Below are 16,261 nucleotides of genomic sequence, written 5' to 3'. Positions count from 1 at the left end.
AACAACGAAATTTTTATAAAAGATGCTTACTATTATTGCGATTTCTTTAATTACATTGCTTTCTAACGATACAAATATATTTATGTTATACAACATTTAAATCTATTTACAAGCATTTTTTAAGAATGCTCTATGAGCAGAGCATGGCGGGTTGTACAGTAATTGATATAAAATTACATTTCGATTAAAGTCTTAGATTCTTTTTTATTATTACAATTTCAAAAGCGAGTGAAAATGATGCTATTCTTTCTCTGTGAGAACAGCAACAAAAAACAGGTGTTAAAAAGCATCCCATCTTCGTGGATTTGGCTATCTTTTGTTCAGCATTGCTGAAGAATTATGTGGATGCTTGTCACGAAATGATCTGGTGCTGCCGTTAAAATTATAATCGTTGGATTGCTGTGAAAAATTGAATGGCGTGACCTGAAATAGAAGATGTTCGTCCAAGTATGTACTAAAGCAATATCTTCGATGTAGCTACTGTCAAATTTCAACAAGGTTCTGCACCTTGACAGTATTACTTACAACGTTCCTAGGTATCTTATCAACCTTTCCAGCAAAAGCTTCTTGAACTTAATGAAAAAAAGAAAAATTGTTTAAATGTTAATAAAAAGAGATTAAATGTAAGTAATAAAAGTTTGGCGAACTAGTTAAAAACAAACCTTTCAACCGCTCGTTTAATCGATCAAGAGACTCGAGAAGTCTCTTCTCTTCTATTGATAATGCGCTAGGCTCTAGAAAAGAAGACAATCTGCGCATCAAGTATCAAGACAGACGAAGGCTTAAGTTCAACTCAAATATTTCCACTACGATATCGAACAATGTAACAAAGAATATCAAAGGGGAGACGCGAATGCCAGGCAACGAAAATGGTAGAATGCAGTTATAAAGACAGCAGTGATAATATTACCTTTACGGTGAGTTAAAATGACTGGTTGGTGTATATTTGGCCGAACGTTCATCTGATGGCCACTGTCCACATTTCGGTTTTTTATATCGGCAGAAGCATGCATCACAGCTTGAAATTCAGCATAAGAAAGCTGAGCAGTTTCGTCTGTTTTCTTACTGCTTGATTTCATTGGCCCTCGAGAACTTCTCGATGGCGATGGCAGTGTACGCAAATACTGCTGTTGTGAATTGATCGGAGGACGCCCAACATGCAAAGTCCGAGCACTCAACTTTCTTTCATTCGTGTTACTGCGATAATGAAGCAAAGAGGCTTTTCTAGGGGGCGTATATCTATCTGAGCCCCGGCGTTGAAAATTATCTAAAGACCCCTGCCGATGAAACGAAGCATTCAACGAGCGTCTTGAGTTTTGGCTATCATTATCACTCACATCCTTTGATTTCACACCCCATGCTTGATTTTCAATTAAATAATGATTACCAACCAAAGAACCATTCTCTGACCTAGAATAACGTACATTATTTACTACGGAATCAGAAGCAGCTTTTTGAGGCTGCTCGTGCTTCAAGCATGTACGCACTGTCTCCCACAGATTATTGATTTCTTCATCGGTTGGAGTTTTGTCGAGAAATCGAAGCCCTTCGCTATTCATTCTTTGCTTTTTATCAAATCTACTATATCTTATATTTGAAGAAATATCCTGTTTCTGAGTACCAACATACGATGGCTCCGCACCAACGGTGCAGTTCGCGTTAGAGTTCCGTTTATTAACATAATTGTGTTGCGGCATACGACTTGCAAGATCACTTTCGTCATCAATCCAATTTCCACTACGATGCCTAGATTCGTTAACACTTGTGATATTTGACCTACTTCTAGCATTTTCCATCATGGTATCCGAATCATTTGCATGAAACCGTTTGATACTGACACCATCATTTCTCTTGTTTTCAACTCTCTTATGTACCTGATGTTGAGAACCAGTTGTCTCACTACTGGACTTCCTTTCGTATTCTCCATTTGAAGAGAGGGCTGCCTTCGTTGTTGAAATGGTCTTAACAACAGCATTAGGTTGTAATGGAATCATCTTTAAACGTTCAATATCTTCTTGCACACTTTTCAACAACTCATCTGCTGCATCAGGTTTTCTCAACGCAAAATTTTTCCTCTCGTTGCTTGATAACGACTTATGAGCAGCCTTACGGTTTGCCATCACACGAACCGTACTATGCTGTCTCATATGTTGACGACTCCTGGATTCAGTCTTTGTCTGCTTAGAATTTGCAGTGGGGCGAGGCGGAAGTCCGCCATTAATCTTCATAGACTTTTCTTCATGGGAGCTGGCGTAAGATTGACCGGACTGCACTTGCTTTCTATCAACAAACCATTTGTTTTCATCATGCATTTTACCATTTTGTGCCGGGACACCGATTCGTTGATGCTGGTTTTCACCATTCTGTGGTGAGACACCGATTCTTTGGTTATTGTTCCCAGCATTCTGCACAGGTATGCTAATTTTTTGGCAATAGTTCTCGCTATTCTGTGGAGAAATTATCATTCTTTCGTAATTATTCTCATGGGCATACGACTCACGTTCGTTTCGCGTTGTTTCATATTCATTAGAGGATTCATATTTATCACGATTTCTTAAATTGTCGAACAACACATTTGTTCGATTCGATTCTTCCTGCCTACAGCTGGATCTCAAAGCCTTCGAGAGGAAATCAGTCTTTGTTACAGGTACGAGGGGAACATCAGGTTTTATATCAAACTGTCGGCTTAAATCGTTAAATATTTCACCCTCCGCATTTCCATTCTGCAATGAAGATGTCGTTTTCGTGTCTCTATTTCCAACAGTAATTTTTGAGGACTTCATTTCTTTGCCGGTACTTTTAATAACATCATTGTGCATTTCTAGACTGTCCTTTAACATTGATGCATTTAATGAAGAAAAAGACGAAGGAGTTGCATCCTGTGAGCCAGCAACGACGGCTGTTACTGGTACACTGCCATATTCATTTCCCTGAAGAGACATAACAACTTTAAGATTTGAAACATCAGCGTCTTGATAGATCTCATTCCTTAGGTTGCCACCGCAATCTTGATTCAACGTTCTGTTTATGTCGTCACGTGGAACCTTTGTATATTCTTGTGCATCACTATTCCCCCCACGAGTATCAGGTAAAACAGGTGTAACATTGGTATTCTGTTTTGACGTTTTGGATCCTGAATATTTATCAGTGGCAACGCCGACTCCCAGCTTGTTGTGTGAACTGTCCATTTGAGTGGAAACAGTCTGAGGATGGATCATTGTATCATAAGTCTTATTCGATAAATAACGATTAAGGATTAAACTATCTTTGGATGATCCCAAACCATCACCCTTCACCAACAACTGCTTGTCATTTTCTTCAGTGTTGCCGTTCGGTAAACCAAAGCAGGACATCTTGTTAGGAATTAAAGACGGATCACTGAGCATTTCAGATCTTTGCAATCCTTTCAAATTTCCAACCATACCATCACTATATTCTACGTGTTCTTTAAAGGTGACACGAGTTGCTTGTCTCGTTTTATTACTTCCCTGGCGAATGATACCAACGGAAGTGATTGTGGAACGAGGAGTGCTTGTGCAACGAGGAGTACCAGTGGATTCGGGAAATTGCTCTAGTTCTTTGTCAGGCAATACATCTAGACTATCCAGACTAGACAAGCTTTCCGAACGAGAACCATCTTGAATGGTAGTGGGCAGTACACCGGCAGTAATATCTTCCGATTCGAAAGCTATCTTCGGCTCAACACGCCCAACAACTTCGCTACGAAGTTTTTCATGTTCGTGCGCTTCCACATCTACTTTCTCCTGCATAGCCTCTTCATGCAAAACGTGTGATTTGTTGTCGGGAATTCTAGAAACCTTCATATCTAACTTTTCACGATCTGCATTTAATAGCGTCATAACTTCTTCAACTGATGGATAATATGGTTTTTTATTCACCATATCGGGAGACTTAGCAGAAGAAAGAGTGCGGTTGTAGGGATGTTTGAAAGATGTTTTTGACGCAGGCATGGTCCTGGTTTGTCTTACGGTCCTTTTACCACTTCTTATGACGTTTGAGCGCTGGAATTTTTCAGTGGCTTCCTGAATTTCTTTCTTGCGTTGAGCGAGTATTTTTTGTCGAATCCTTTCCTCTTCCTCTTCATAATTTTTTCGCCTTGCTTCCAACGCTCTACCGTAAATGATAAAGAATTCGTTACGGTTCAAATCGGCTACGTATATTTGCAAAAAAATGAAGGTTTTAGAAATACGATATACATAGAATTTAGCCGTCGATTGGTAGTACAATGTCACTTGTCATGTCTATATTAGCAGCACATGCAGCCCTGTTTATTTACTTTGATAATAGAAATTTTCATGCTATGAAAATAGTAGTGTTTACACATTGTGAAAACATTAGGTTTTGAAAGAAATAACTGATGATAATATTCTTAAATTTCCATATTAAGACTAAACATGCAGGATGGTCATACTATTGGACTATAAATGAAGCCTGTGATTGTGTGATTAATATACCATGAAATAACATAAACCCAATCAAAGAAATTAATTCCATTATTTGGTTACCTTCTCCTCCTGTTAGTATCTAGTGACAATTCTTTTGTCTTTGCTAACTTTACATTGAACTGTTGTCTTTCTTCGTCTTTTTGATTATCAAGTCTTTTTTGAAGGACAGCTCGGTATTTAGTACTTTGTAGAGGGTCAAGGATCCACAAACATTCTTTTACTCCAAAATGAAGTATTGCATATCAACAAATCAAGACAATCATGCTTTATTCAACAGCAAGTAGCATGCTTCACATGTTTTGATATTGTGTAAATGTTAAGTAAGAGGAAGGTATAGCTTTGAAGAGTCTGTTGCAATGTTCAAGTGTTACATGATGTTTTATAACTTCTTAGTTTACAGATGTTATGCTCGGCACAGTTAAATGTGCTTTAGGACAGCTAGGTTATTCACAAGCTAAACATTTCTTTTAACATTGAAAGCAATAATACATTCTTTTATCAGAGTGAAGACTAACATAATTTTACATTGTGAAATTCAGTGTACCAAAGAAATGTAACGTTTAATGTGGTTTGATTTAAAAAGTACTTTAAGCACCAAATCAAATGGCATTTAAGTTTAGAAAGGCTAGTTATCACGATCAGAATAAAAAACTCGTCGTGAATAAAATCATAATATACACAGCGACCTGTGATATTTTAACAAAAGTAAGAACGTTATATCACCTCAATTCGAAAAAAAGTAATAAATCTTAACAGTAACACAACATAGCATAAGATTATAAACAATGTCAGTAAATATTTGAAAATAGGACGTCCTACATTTCGATACTTAAATGTAAATAAAGATGATATGATCGTACAGTCGCAATCGCATAAAAAGATACGAGTAAGCTCCTTGTAAAAGCATATTTTACTTCTATCGTCGCACGTCCATTGCTCGCACATTTTTTGACCAATCAATCTTTCCCGTAAGGCCTTTCAAAGTAATATTCGAGGATAGCAATGAACGTTTTCATCTCCTAACAACAGCTTTATCGACCATGTTGTTTATCATAATTTATGCGGAAAACTATCGCACACTGTCGTCATAACTCGGAAACAGTCGCTTAGTAACCATTGTTAGTAGGCAGAGGCTGCCAATGCAGCTAACGTTCTTCAATAGCTTTAATAAGCTATTTCAAATACGCCATTTTTCAAACAAACAGTTGAGTTTGGTTCGATAGTTTTGAAGTAGTTCGATAATAAAATATACCCGATACTGCCGAAAAAGCGAGACAAAGCGTTCGGTCCTTCGGTCGATTAAAACATTGGTGACATCACTAATTGAATTCTCAATTAGGCAGAAATAAGAAAATGACGCAATCTTTTTTGAACTTCTTGGACTTTTCACCTCCTTTTTGAGGCTGTAAGACAAAGTTCATGTCATCCCCAACGAAGCAAGTCAGCAATAGACGACTACTGCCATTACCAAATCACAATGCACGTGGGAGAACTCTGACGAAAGCAAACCGAGAGATTGAAGAACGCGAGGCCCTCATGAATTCAGACAATATCCGTACAACTAGCTTCTCTGGCCTGGATAACAAGCGTAGGTTTAACATCTTTCTGTGCCAATTTACCAACATAAAACCAAGCCTCTCTTCTGTCCTGGGCATGTTTTTGTGACGGGCTTGTACTGGTAAAATTTCATCGATTTAACTATCTTATTTCATTTAATGTCATTTTAGAATTGAAAATGATAGAAATGATCGATTATCTGAACGCAAACCCTAAAGTCTTGGAAAACTATATCATGGATTCGGTGAGCAGAGAACAACTCGAGAAATGGTTGATCAGAAAAATCCATGCCCAGGAATCAAATGAAAATGGAAGTAAGAGATTGCTCAAATTTCATGATATGAAGTCCGTAATATGAAAGTTAGCCAGTAAAAGAGTGCAAAGAGATCGCAATGATACATGTCAATCTAGGGCTCTAAGCCATATTTTTGACGATTTATTCTTCTGGCTAACTTTCTTTTACTTGTGATTCACAAGCAGAACTCATATCAGTCGGTCGAGCTCCGTTTTATACAACGAATATTGGTTATTACTGCTTTAGTAAACTACGAGATTGAATTGACGAACAAATCTTTTGCTTGGTATACTATTAATAGTGCATACTCGCCGACAAGATTCGACAGTGAAAAAATCTTAAGTTACAACAGGGATGGATTCTGGATGATTTTGTGGGGGAAGGGGGATGTCAGTCAGTACGTCTAGCTTGGATTTGATTTCAGTGGATGTTTTTATATGATTCTAGCCAAGGCTATAGGGGGTGTGCACCCCTTTCCAAAATCCATCCCTGAGTTACTAAGAATAAAAAAGTCCAACTCCATTCTTGAATCATACCTATTTCAAATCACTTCGTTACACCAAAATTCTACATTCACTTGAATACATTCTTTGAATTCGCGAATCCTGAAAAACAAAATAACAAATGATTTATTCAACATATTTAGATTCTTTGTCGTCTCTATCTAGATGGAAGGTAAGCAAGAACAAAACCTTTGAATTGTTAAATTTGAAATGTGAAACATTGTCTCGAATTAACTGGTTATGAACACGACAGCCAAGGTGTGATGTTGGACAAATGCCTTTCTTTGGCTGCGTGGCAACTTGACAATTTGTACGTTTCTTTTTAGTTTTGTGTTCATACGGACAAGAAAAAGACACTGCAGCATTTGACGCAGGAAATTCACAATCATTCAAAAAAGTCAAAAGTGATGTATGAACTAGTCAAATGCATTGCATCGGGTAGGACATTGTGGTGCAAGTGATCATCGAATAAATGTCTCTTGAGTCTGTAACTCAACGTAACTCGTCATTCTTACATTTCAGCTACGCATGCTGACAGGTTTTCTCTTTATCTTGTCAGCAAAAATGAAAAGGTAAATTCTGTTAGTAATGCCTGCAATGTAATAGAGAGAAGTTGCTTGCTGATATGCTCATGTAAAAAAGTCAACGAAGTGTTAATGTCTGTCCAGAAACTGTTTGACTGTACTCTTAAATTTTAGTGCTTTATGACACACATTAAATAATATAATGGATCTTCTAAAACTGTAAAAAATCTTTTTAGCGACATTTATGTCGGCATGTTTACTCTCAAATTGATATAATTGATTAAGCATTTAAAATAAACGACAAAATTTTTTACGATAAACTTGTTTCGACTTACATTAAGTCATCTTGAGCCTCATACTGAAGATGACTTAATGTAAGTCGAAACATGTTTATCGTAAAAAAATTCGTCGTTTATTTTAAATGCTTAATCAATCTGGTGCTTCTGAGATCATACGGTAATATAATTTATACATCACAAAAGGGAACATGCAAACATGACGATGAAAAAAAATTGAAAAACTGTGCGTACATTAAACCTTACAACATACATAAAATGCCCTTTGGCAGAGGTGCTTTTTTCACTCAATTCGCTGATTTTGTAGTCTATAAGTATGAACGAGAATTGTAAATCGAAAAATGAAAAATCAAATATTGGCTTTGTTTCTATTTTCGTTGTAAAGAACACCTATTTCCTTTACCGAAAATTGAAATATATAATATTATGGTATTTTTTAAAAGGCCTACACATTGTGTCCCATTATGATTTGCATGCAATAAAAAATTAGCAAAATACCAAGTCAGTCTTTTGACATGATTCGTTAAATCCGAGCTTGTTCTTTTCACTTACTACAGGAAATATATCTTCATGTCGAAGATGAAAACCAAAGGTATGGAAATACAATAGTTACTTTGCGATGTACTATGTCACGGGAAAGACACATTTTTGTGGTTTAATTTGCGTGCGTTTTGAGGCCATAAACGACAAGACTTTCGATCACTAGTCACGCTTAACAGTTTATAACGTTTAGGTTTATATTGTACCTCAAACGTTGTATCGCACTTCAAACATAAGGTTTTTATTTTTGAAATATTTGCCATTGTAAAAAACTAACGCAAAGAAATGTAGTTTTTTCAGAGAATTTTGCCTTGGACGCTCGTGTAATTAAACAAATGATTAGCTATTTAAAAGCCCAAATACCGCGGCACTTTGAAATTTGAATCAAGATTTTTATTAAAAAATAATAAAAGTTGGTTCCTCTTTTGCAGTCTAAGGTTATGTGTTATTTATTCGCCAGTTTAAGCTGTATGTTTCGATTTTTTCAAACAATGGAAGGAACTATCAATTTTCGTGCAATAGACCTAAACGGCCAAGCCATATATGCTAATCATGAAAATTGCAGTATAATTTATGTGATATATTTCTAAAAAGGATATTCTTATTTAATGAATGATAAAATTCCTAGAACAACCCGCGTGAACGAGAGGGAAATAACTGAAGGTTCAACAATATGCGCTTATGTAGCAGCAACATTGTCGGAGGTCTACACACAAGACATACTTGGGGTAGGTTTTCGATCTATCTTTTTATTCTATTCGAAAGCCGAGTTCAATAATTGTTTTATTATTCACTTAACTCACTGAAATATTATTGAAAAATATCAACTTAAACATTTTTTAAACCTTCGCTGATTCGTTTTTGCGCGAGGGCTTTTATTGAAGTTCGTCTCGTTTAAATGTGTTAAAAATATGTTCAAAACAGTTTCGCCACTTTTTTAGTGTTTTTCGCATCCTTTTTGTTTAAAAGTTTTCACATTGTTTTTAGAAAATATGGCAAACATCGCTGTTGCTTGATTTCTTGTCAAGACCGGCTTTTAACTGGCGTCCATAATTGTAGAAACTATTATCTGTAGATATGACGTCATATCTACAGATATCGAGAATTATTTGCAGGCAGTTGATCAATCAAAAGTGACATTTCTTACGTAGTGGATAATAACGGTTATCCACGGTTAGCCACACCGTTTTTATCTCTCACACTCAGACGTGTTGTTGTAACAAATGAAAATAATTTGATCAACACCAATATGGTCGCTTTCTCCATCATATTGCATTCATGATGCCTTTGGATGAGTAAAGTCGCTTCATTTTTCTTACTATCAGTGGCGTAACATTTAATTTGCCCGACAAAAAGACGTGGTGTAATTTTGTATGATATCTCAGCAAAAATCGCCTTTTTACGTAAAATTTTGTAGAGTACTTTGTAAGTAATGTTTTACGTTTAAATTTCCCCAACTCAATGCTCCCACACACTTTCTTCTCGGACAAGCTACTGATTGCCCGACAAAACTAGCGATATAAAAATCGTGCTTTCAACCACCTTTGTTTGTTGACATTTTTACACATGGTTCTCATACATTTTTATTAAGGACGAGCGATTTCCCGATGGAACTGGAATGGAGGGTAAGACACAGCTGTGAGCTGTTTATGAATGTAAATAAAATACGGCTTGAAAACTGCAAGGAAAAACTCCTTTGTTTAATCAGATATTATGGCCCAATCAGTGATTTGCCAACCAATCGTACAATCAAATGGCAAACTTGTAGGTAAGACTTAGAGACTTACACTAGTATAACCTTATTGTCTTAGGAAGAGACTTCTCTTAATAATGTGAATTTATCACACAGGCGTTGCTGAGTTGATACGCGAGTTAGGAAACGCTCCATTTGAACCAGAACACGTAGAGGTTCTAGCCATACAGTTTTTTTTGTACTGCCAACTCATCCTTAGGTTGCATGGTTCTGAAGTCATATTTTGATTTTAGATAGCTACAAGTTATCTTGCTTGGGGAGGAATATCACTTCATTATGCTCAGGTGAACAAGAATGAGTCGGAAACAAATTAATAGACGACTTGACCCATTTCCATTTCTAAAACTTTGTAGATTTATAAGGAAATGGAGAGGCAGAATGATCTTCACAACTTTCTGTTGGACGTAATTAGGTACGAATAACTTATCATAAAATACAGAACAAGTTTTTGCCATGTGTTCTATTTTTTTCCTGATTTTTCTATGTCCTCGTCCTTTTTTAAACAATATATATGCATTGATTTTTCCAACTTTTTAAGATGTCTCCCACGCGTTAGACTGCAGTGTTACAAAATCTTCAAAACATTTTCTTTAGATCCTTGTTCGACAAAGAGAATTCTGTTGATGGTGTAATCTCGAACGTTATGGTTAGAATACGATAGCGTGTGATAATATAGGATAGCATAGAAAAATTAGGATGGTATAGAACATTATGGATAGTGAAGGATTGTAAAGCATAGTCAATGGCAAAATAACATACAAAATGAATGAATAATGAAGTTAAGAACAAACCTGTCAAATTACCAATAAAGAAATAGGCAGTCGTCAAAATCCATTTTAGTCGTAAACGAAAGAAAATGACGGCTTTGCAATGTTGTTATAGTCATACGCAAAGAAATTGGTGGAGGCAGACAGATGCGCGATGTTCCTTATAGACGAGAAGACGAATCAATTGCACGCAGACATCTTTGATGAAGGGAAATGTGATGATAAAGGAAACGACATCTACTTAAAAGGAAAGGAAATAAGGTACCAAAAAACCCCCTATGTTTTTGCTCTGCACGTCTGGTAAAAAGCCTACAACTCAACCAAATATTCAAGCTAATATTTGATAATAACTCGTTCAATCGGCTGACGTGAAAATGGATTGATCGTGATCGTTCCTACGTTATCAACCATAGATTTAGCGCAGAAAAGGGTATCTCGGGATACGTGGCTAAAACAGGAAAATTGCTGAACATCAGAGATGCCTACTCCGACCCACGTTTCAATCGTGAAGTCGATATACGAACTGGCTACACAACACATACCATTCTCTGCGGGCCAATGAAGTGCAAAGACAGGTTAGCCAATATGAATAAAGGCTACAATACACAGCAAAATGAATGTTGAGTTATTTGGGCTTCAATTTTTGGAAAATGGTGAGAGAGTGTTTGAGTGATGTTTTGTTAGCAATGGAAAATAGCATGCGGTTGTCAATGATCCTTAGAGTTGTTAAGGCAACAATTTTTGAATGGGGATGGGGACGGGAAGAGCCTTTAAGTGACATTTGGTCAACCATGAAAAAAGCAAGTACTTGTTGATGTGTACAGTTGTTAAGAAACCAATTCTCGGAAAGTTGAAGGGGGGAATGTAAAGTCAATGTAAGGACAGCATTAGGTAAGATTGCAATTGATTTAATGTTTGGACGTTGCTTGTTTTCAGAGTCGTAGGAGTTGTTCAACTGATCAATAAACGCAAAGGAATCTTTACGCCCGCAGGTATATCATTCAACCCTTTTAAATTAATGATAGGATTTCCTAATTTTAACAAACACAGTTTAAAAAGTTGGGCGTTTTCTGTATGAATGTAGATGAGCACGCCTTCCTTTTGTTTGCTGGTTATTGTGGTCTGGCCATACGACATTCACAGGTACAATATTAAATTTCTAATCACTGATTTACAATTACTGCGTATGCTTATGGCCAACATGAAATTGGTAGAAGACTTCCAAAGTTACGTAAATTGTAAGCAAATGTAATAAATGTCACACACGTTTCGCCCCATTATATAAGCTCCTTTAAAATCAATTGATTTTTAGGAATTATATAAAATACATATATGAATATTAAATTTTACTCCATCCCAAATCATCCAGCAAGCTACCCCATTGCTCTTTATAACTGAGATCTCGCCTATTGCTGGGTTTATGGCTGTTCTTTGGACTTTCATTTATACTACGCATTTTTTATTAGCTTAAAGTTTCTTATTTGGGCAATGGCCGTCAACTTAGTAGGCACACAATTTTTTCCCTCGCCTCTTTCTTCGCATGCGTACTATACAACAGATCCATCATGCTAAAAATAAGAAATAATGATTTGACATCAAATCCATTTATATCGAAATACAGATACACGGTCATTTTTTCGTGTCGCAACAGAAACATTTGGTTGCGTTGGACATTCTATCCTTTCAAGGTGTAGCGTCACAAAGCGAGATGTCGATATTCCTTAGTTTTGACCAAGTTTCGATCATACCCGATGATCTATGGAGGTACGTTGAAAAAACATGGAAGTAAAAACCATTGGGTAAATTTTTATGGAATATGATTGTGAATAGAACTTCCACTTTAGTGCTTCCAGCAGAACATGTACTTCAATACAGATGTAAATGCAGAAGATTAGAAATATTAACAATTCGTCGCCTAGCTGTAAAATTACAGATGTACAATGCGTAGAAAAATTACCATCATTTCATTTCGTAAAATATTTTCTTTATAACATATTCAATAATTTGACGTTTTGAAAAAAGTGGAATTTTAATTTAACTAATTTCGTACCTGTCTTGGTAAGAATACTATAGTATTCCAGAACGGTCGTATTATTAAAAGATACCTCATCACACCGAAAACTTTCTTATAGCTTCAACTTCAACTTATATCAAGATGACGACTACTTAATGCAGCTTTCTATCCTCATGGCGGAAAACTTAATGCACCATTGTGAAATAAGGTACTGCCATCGAACGCACACCTTGCAAAATCGGAATGTTTATTTTCCTTGAGGTACTTGCTCAAAGTTAAACATTTGCTGTTTTTTGCAGTTTCGATAGGACCATCTTACAACGTTTTATATTAACAATCAAGAAGAACTACAGGCCACTGTCGTATCATAATTGGTCACATGGCTTTTCAGTTGCACACATACTCTGGCTTGTCTTTATGCAAACCGACGATGCTTTCACGAACAACGAGGTATGAAATTAATGCAGGAATTAGTGAAGTCAATATAGTTCGCAATAACAAAACCATTAGGTAGTTGGATCCCACTGGATTCATTAAGAACTTGTGTGACGACTGACCACATCTGATGTCATACTTCTATCGATAGAAACTAGGGATGTTTATTGGAGGCTTATGTCATGACGTGGATCATCGTGGGTACAGCAATCAGTTTCTCCATTACGTCAAATCTCCTATTGCACGGCTTTATCAAACTTCTACAATGGAACGGCATCACTTGCAGCATACCTTGTATCTCTTACAGGTATGATGCGATTGAATTTTTTTCGACGGAACATCCAACATCATATTACTTCTCACAAAACGAAGTGGTATATTGCAGTACACGAAGATTTAAGTTTCTGACACAGGAAGCAATTCCAATACTAGACACAACACTGTATTTTTTTGCGTAACCGAGTTTCAACATAAAAACACTTACGATTAAGGTTACACCACATGCCACAAAGGTTATGAAGACTCGAGTATAAACACTAGCTATATCACTTCTGATAAAGGCGCTATACTGAGTTATAGCTATATACTCAAGTTTCATCTCGAGAGATTGATGACACGGTAGATCAGAATATATTAAGACTCAAGCTTAAATATCGTTTACTCGTTTACTCCTAATAAAGACAAAACGCGTAATTTCTTTACAAAAGATACCACGTCTAATAATGGTTTACAATGACAGCCAAAATATAACGACATCATCGATTTGAAATTTTATAAAGAATGACGACTTGAACATCTTCAAAAACATGGAAAAAAGCCAATACGACAAGGTCAGTGACAAGATTTTCCACATGTCATTAAACTCACGACTTTGAGCATGTGCTTCTACCAATATCATGGCCTTTAGGTGATTGAAGCCATCAAAAAAACAATATTGGACACTGATATCTCAACATTTTTGGAAACTCATATCGAAGTCGAAAAGATAATACAATCTGGAGAATTTGACATGAAAAATGACCACCATCGGTAAGAATATACAAGGGAACTTCTCTTCCTACTTGCTAGAGGAAAGTGTTAAATAATTTGCATATCGTATTGTCTAACTCCGGTTATATATAGAGAACGTTAGATATGTTTCTTTTATCTTTCAGATGCTTAATAAGACATCTGCTTATAACAGCTGCAGATATTTGCACCACAGGAAAACCATGGAATATCCATAGACAATCAGTGAAGAAACTCCTTGATGAGTTTTATAAACAAGTGAGCAAGCGACGTTAGACTAATGTGCTAAACTTCCGGAAGAAAGCGAAACATCTTGTGTTTATTATGAAATATGTTAATTTACGATTTTCATTAAAAACCAACTGAATCTTTCAGGGTGACAAAGAGAAACTCATGGGACTCAAACCAATCCCCCTTTTCGACAGAGATAAGAGAAACGAACTGCCAAAAATACAAGTAAGACAAAGACAATATTTAACACGTAGACTGAAAAACATGACCACACCACGCATGCGCTTACCAGATATGGGGGTTTGGTGAGGTAATTCACGGTTACTACAAATTTCACAAGAAGCATTATCCCTTGAGAAAAAGTCGCTCAATCCAAGAGAATTGCGAATGATGTAACTGTGCGACTTCTTTTTAAAGGTAAATTTCTGCTCAGCATTGGGTTTGAAGTGTTTTGGTACAGTACAAGAAATTCTACCTTGCACAGAGCTTATGTTTGAAAATGTAAAAAACAACGTGGAAGAGTGGAAACGACTGGCTGGTCTGGCAAATGACAATCCAAGTTCTCTAGAACTCTTAAAGGAACTGGATAGTCACTTAAAAGACCCAATAAACTTTCTTCAATCACCAGACATGTTCATATTGAACAGTGGATAATCGGCACTAACAATAACCTCTTGTATTCAAAATCATTTGTAATTCCATTTTAAGACAACGTAAAATCTAAAAAGTTCATGTTTATGCTTCTTTGGCAAGACCACGAATTGTTTTTTTAGCAAACGATAACCAATCAAGGAGCCCCTAATTTTTCTTCCTTCTGATCAACGCAAACTGCAGTTTTAAACTGATAAGCAAATTCTAACAGCTTAGCCTGAATGTCCCGAACATACATAATCTTTGAGCAATGATTTTTTGACGAATAGACGTTGGCACGAATCGTCTCAGCTAAATCTGTTTGCAAATGGGAAGACAAAGTCCTGATCATGTCATCTTTTTGTCAGTCTCGATCTTCTCCCAATGCTTGCATACCTTGATCGAGTCTGCTTTTTCACTGCGAAAGGCAGTTGACATCCAACTGATGATTCAAAGAGTTCGATTTCATTAAAAATAAGGCAAAGTTTCTTTACATTTCGAACGAATGAAACTTTGTACACAACATTTTATAATTACCGGCTGCTAAGTCATAAACTCGAACATTCGGCACGTTGTTTAAAAGTTTTGTTCAACCATAAATTGTATGGACAACCATGGATTGCAACAGACACCTGATATATTTGAACAAACAACCGTTCTTATGAATGTTATACTCCTATAGTTTCACGGGACTACATGAATTACAATCCACACTTACAGCAATGTACATGCAACCAATTGAAGGTTTTACTTCTATAGTGCTATGGACAACGATGGATTACAACCTACACGAGAGCTAGGAAATAGTTAAAACAGAATGTTTTACTTCTACAAAGGCAGCAAAAGCAATGGTCTGTTTTTTACCAACACACCATAATTATGTAACTAACATCAAACACACAGGGTAGTTTGGCCATAAGTCAACGAGTTTGTCAATGACTTAAATTTGTCTAACGTGCACTCGCTCATCAATTCGTTTGTAGCGGTGGCCTATATTTTATGTTTGGTCATGAGTCATTGCTATTGGTTCTTTAGTTGGTTATATGTGAGCATCTAGCTCACATTCAGCGAAAACGGTGAGTTTTTTGTCTCGCGCGGCCAAAAATATCAAACAAGCTTGATACGCAAGACAAGGTTGCATGAGCCTTAAAACTCTGTAAAATTCCTCCGCACACAGTGAGCTATCGCTTGAGCTTACGGGCACGAGTAATTTTTAGCTCAGCTGATAGCTCGCGGGTGCTG

General features: G+C 36.5%; 2 protein-coding genes across 2 annotated transcripts; one reads left to right on the top strand and one right to left on the bottom strand.

Moving 5' to 3' along the window:
- Nucleotides 1-10: 10 nt before the first annotated feature.
- Nucleotides 11-5,578, bottom strand: LOC124441283. The gene is made up of 6 exons (XM_046991732.1): nucleotides 5,351-5,578; nucleotides 4,527-4,649; nucleotides 911-4,131; nucleotides 663-734; nucleotides 526-572; nucleotides 11-423 (listed from the first exon to the last, which is right to left on the bottom strand). The coding sequence occupies exons 1-6, from the start codon at nucleotides 5,371-5,373 to the stop codon at nucleotides 310-312; spliced, it is 3,600 nt and encodes a 1,199-aa protein (XP_046847688.1). The 5' UTR covers nucleotides 5,374-5,578; the 3' UTR covers nucleotides 11-309.
- Nucleotides 5,579-5,632: 54 nt separating this feature from the next.
- Nucleotides 5,633-15,107, top strand: LOC124441920 (cAMP and cAMP-inhibited cGMP 3',5'-cyclic phosphodiesterase 10A-like). Its single transcript, XM_046992392.1, has 26 exons — nucleotides 5,633-6,054; nucleotides 6,194-6,337; nucleotides 6,965-6,993; nucleotides 7,148-7,259; nucleotides 7,344-7,393; nucleotides 8,199-8,233; nucleotides 8,810-8,909; nucleotides 9,773-9,806; nucleotides 9,890-9,949; nucleotides 10,031-10,089; nucleotides 10,168-10,218; nucleotides 10,288-10,346; nucleotides 10,529-10,580; nucleotides 10,817-10,962; nucleotides 11,115-11,276; nucleotides 11,638-11,693; nucleotides 11,786-11,844; nucleotides 12,323-12,465; nucleotides 12,834-12,923; nucleotides 13,015-13,165; nucleotides 13,302-13,457; nucleotides 13,930-13,980; nucleotides 14,058-14,179; nucleotides 14,305-14,416; nucleotides 14,534-14,614; nucleotides 14,807-15,107. The coding sequence occupies exons 1-26, from the start codon at nucleotides 5,886-5,888 to the stop codon at nucleotides 15,041-15,043; spliced, it is 2,520 nt and encodes an 839-aa protein (XP_046848348.1). The 5' UTR covers nucleotides 5,633-5,885; the 3' UTR covers nucleotides 15,044-15,107.
- Nucleotides 15,108-16,261: the final 1,154 nt, after the last annotated feature.

Source organism: Xenia sp. Carnegie-2017, unplaced genomic scaffold (genome assembly GCF_021976095.1).
Source record: "Xenia sp. Carnegie-2017 unplaced genomic scaffold, XeniaSp_v1 HiC_scaffold_20, whole genome shotgun sequence".
In the NCBI taxonomy this organism is placed as follows: domain Eukaryota; kingdom Metazoa; phylum Cnidaria; class Anthozoa; order Malacalcyonacea; family Xeniidae; genus Xenia; species Xenia sp. Carnegie-2017.
This window is presented reverse-complemented; position numbering and strand designations above follow the sequence as displayed.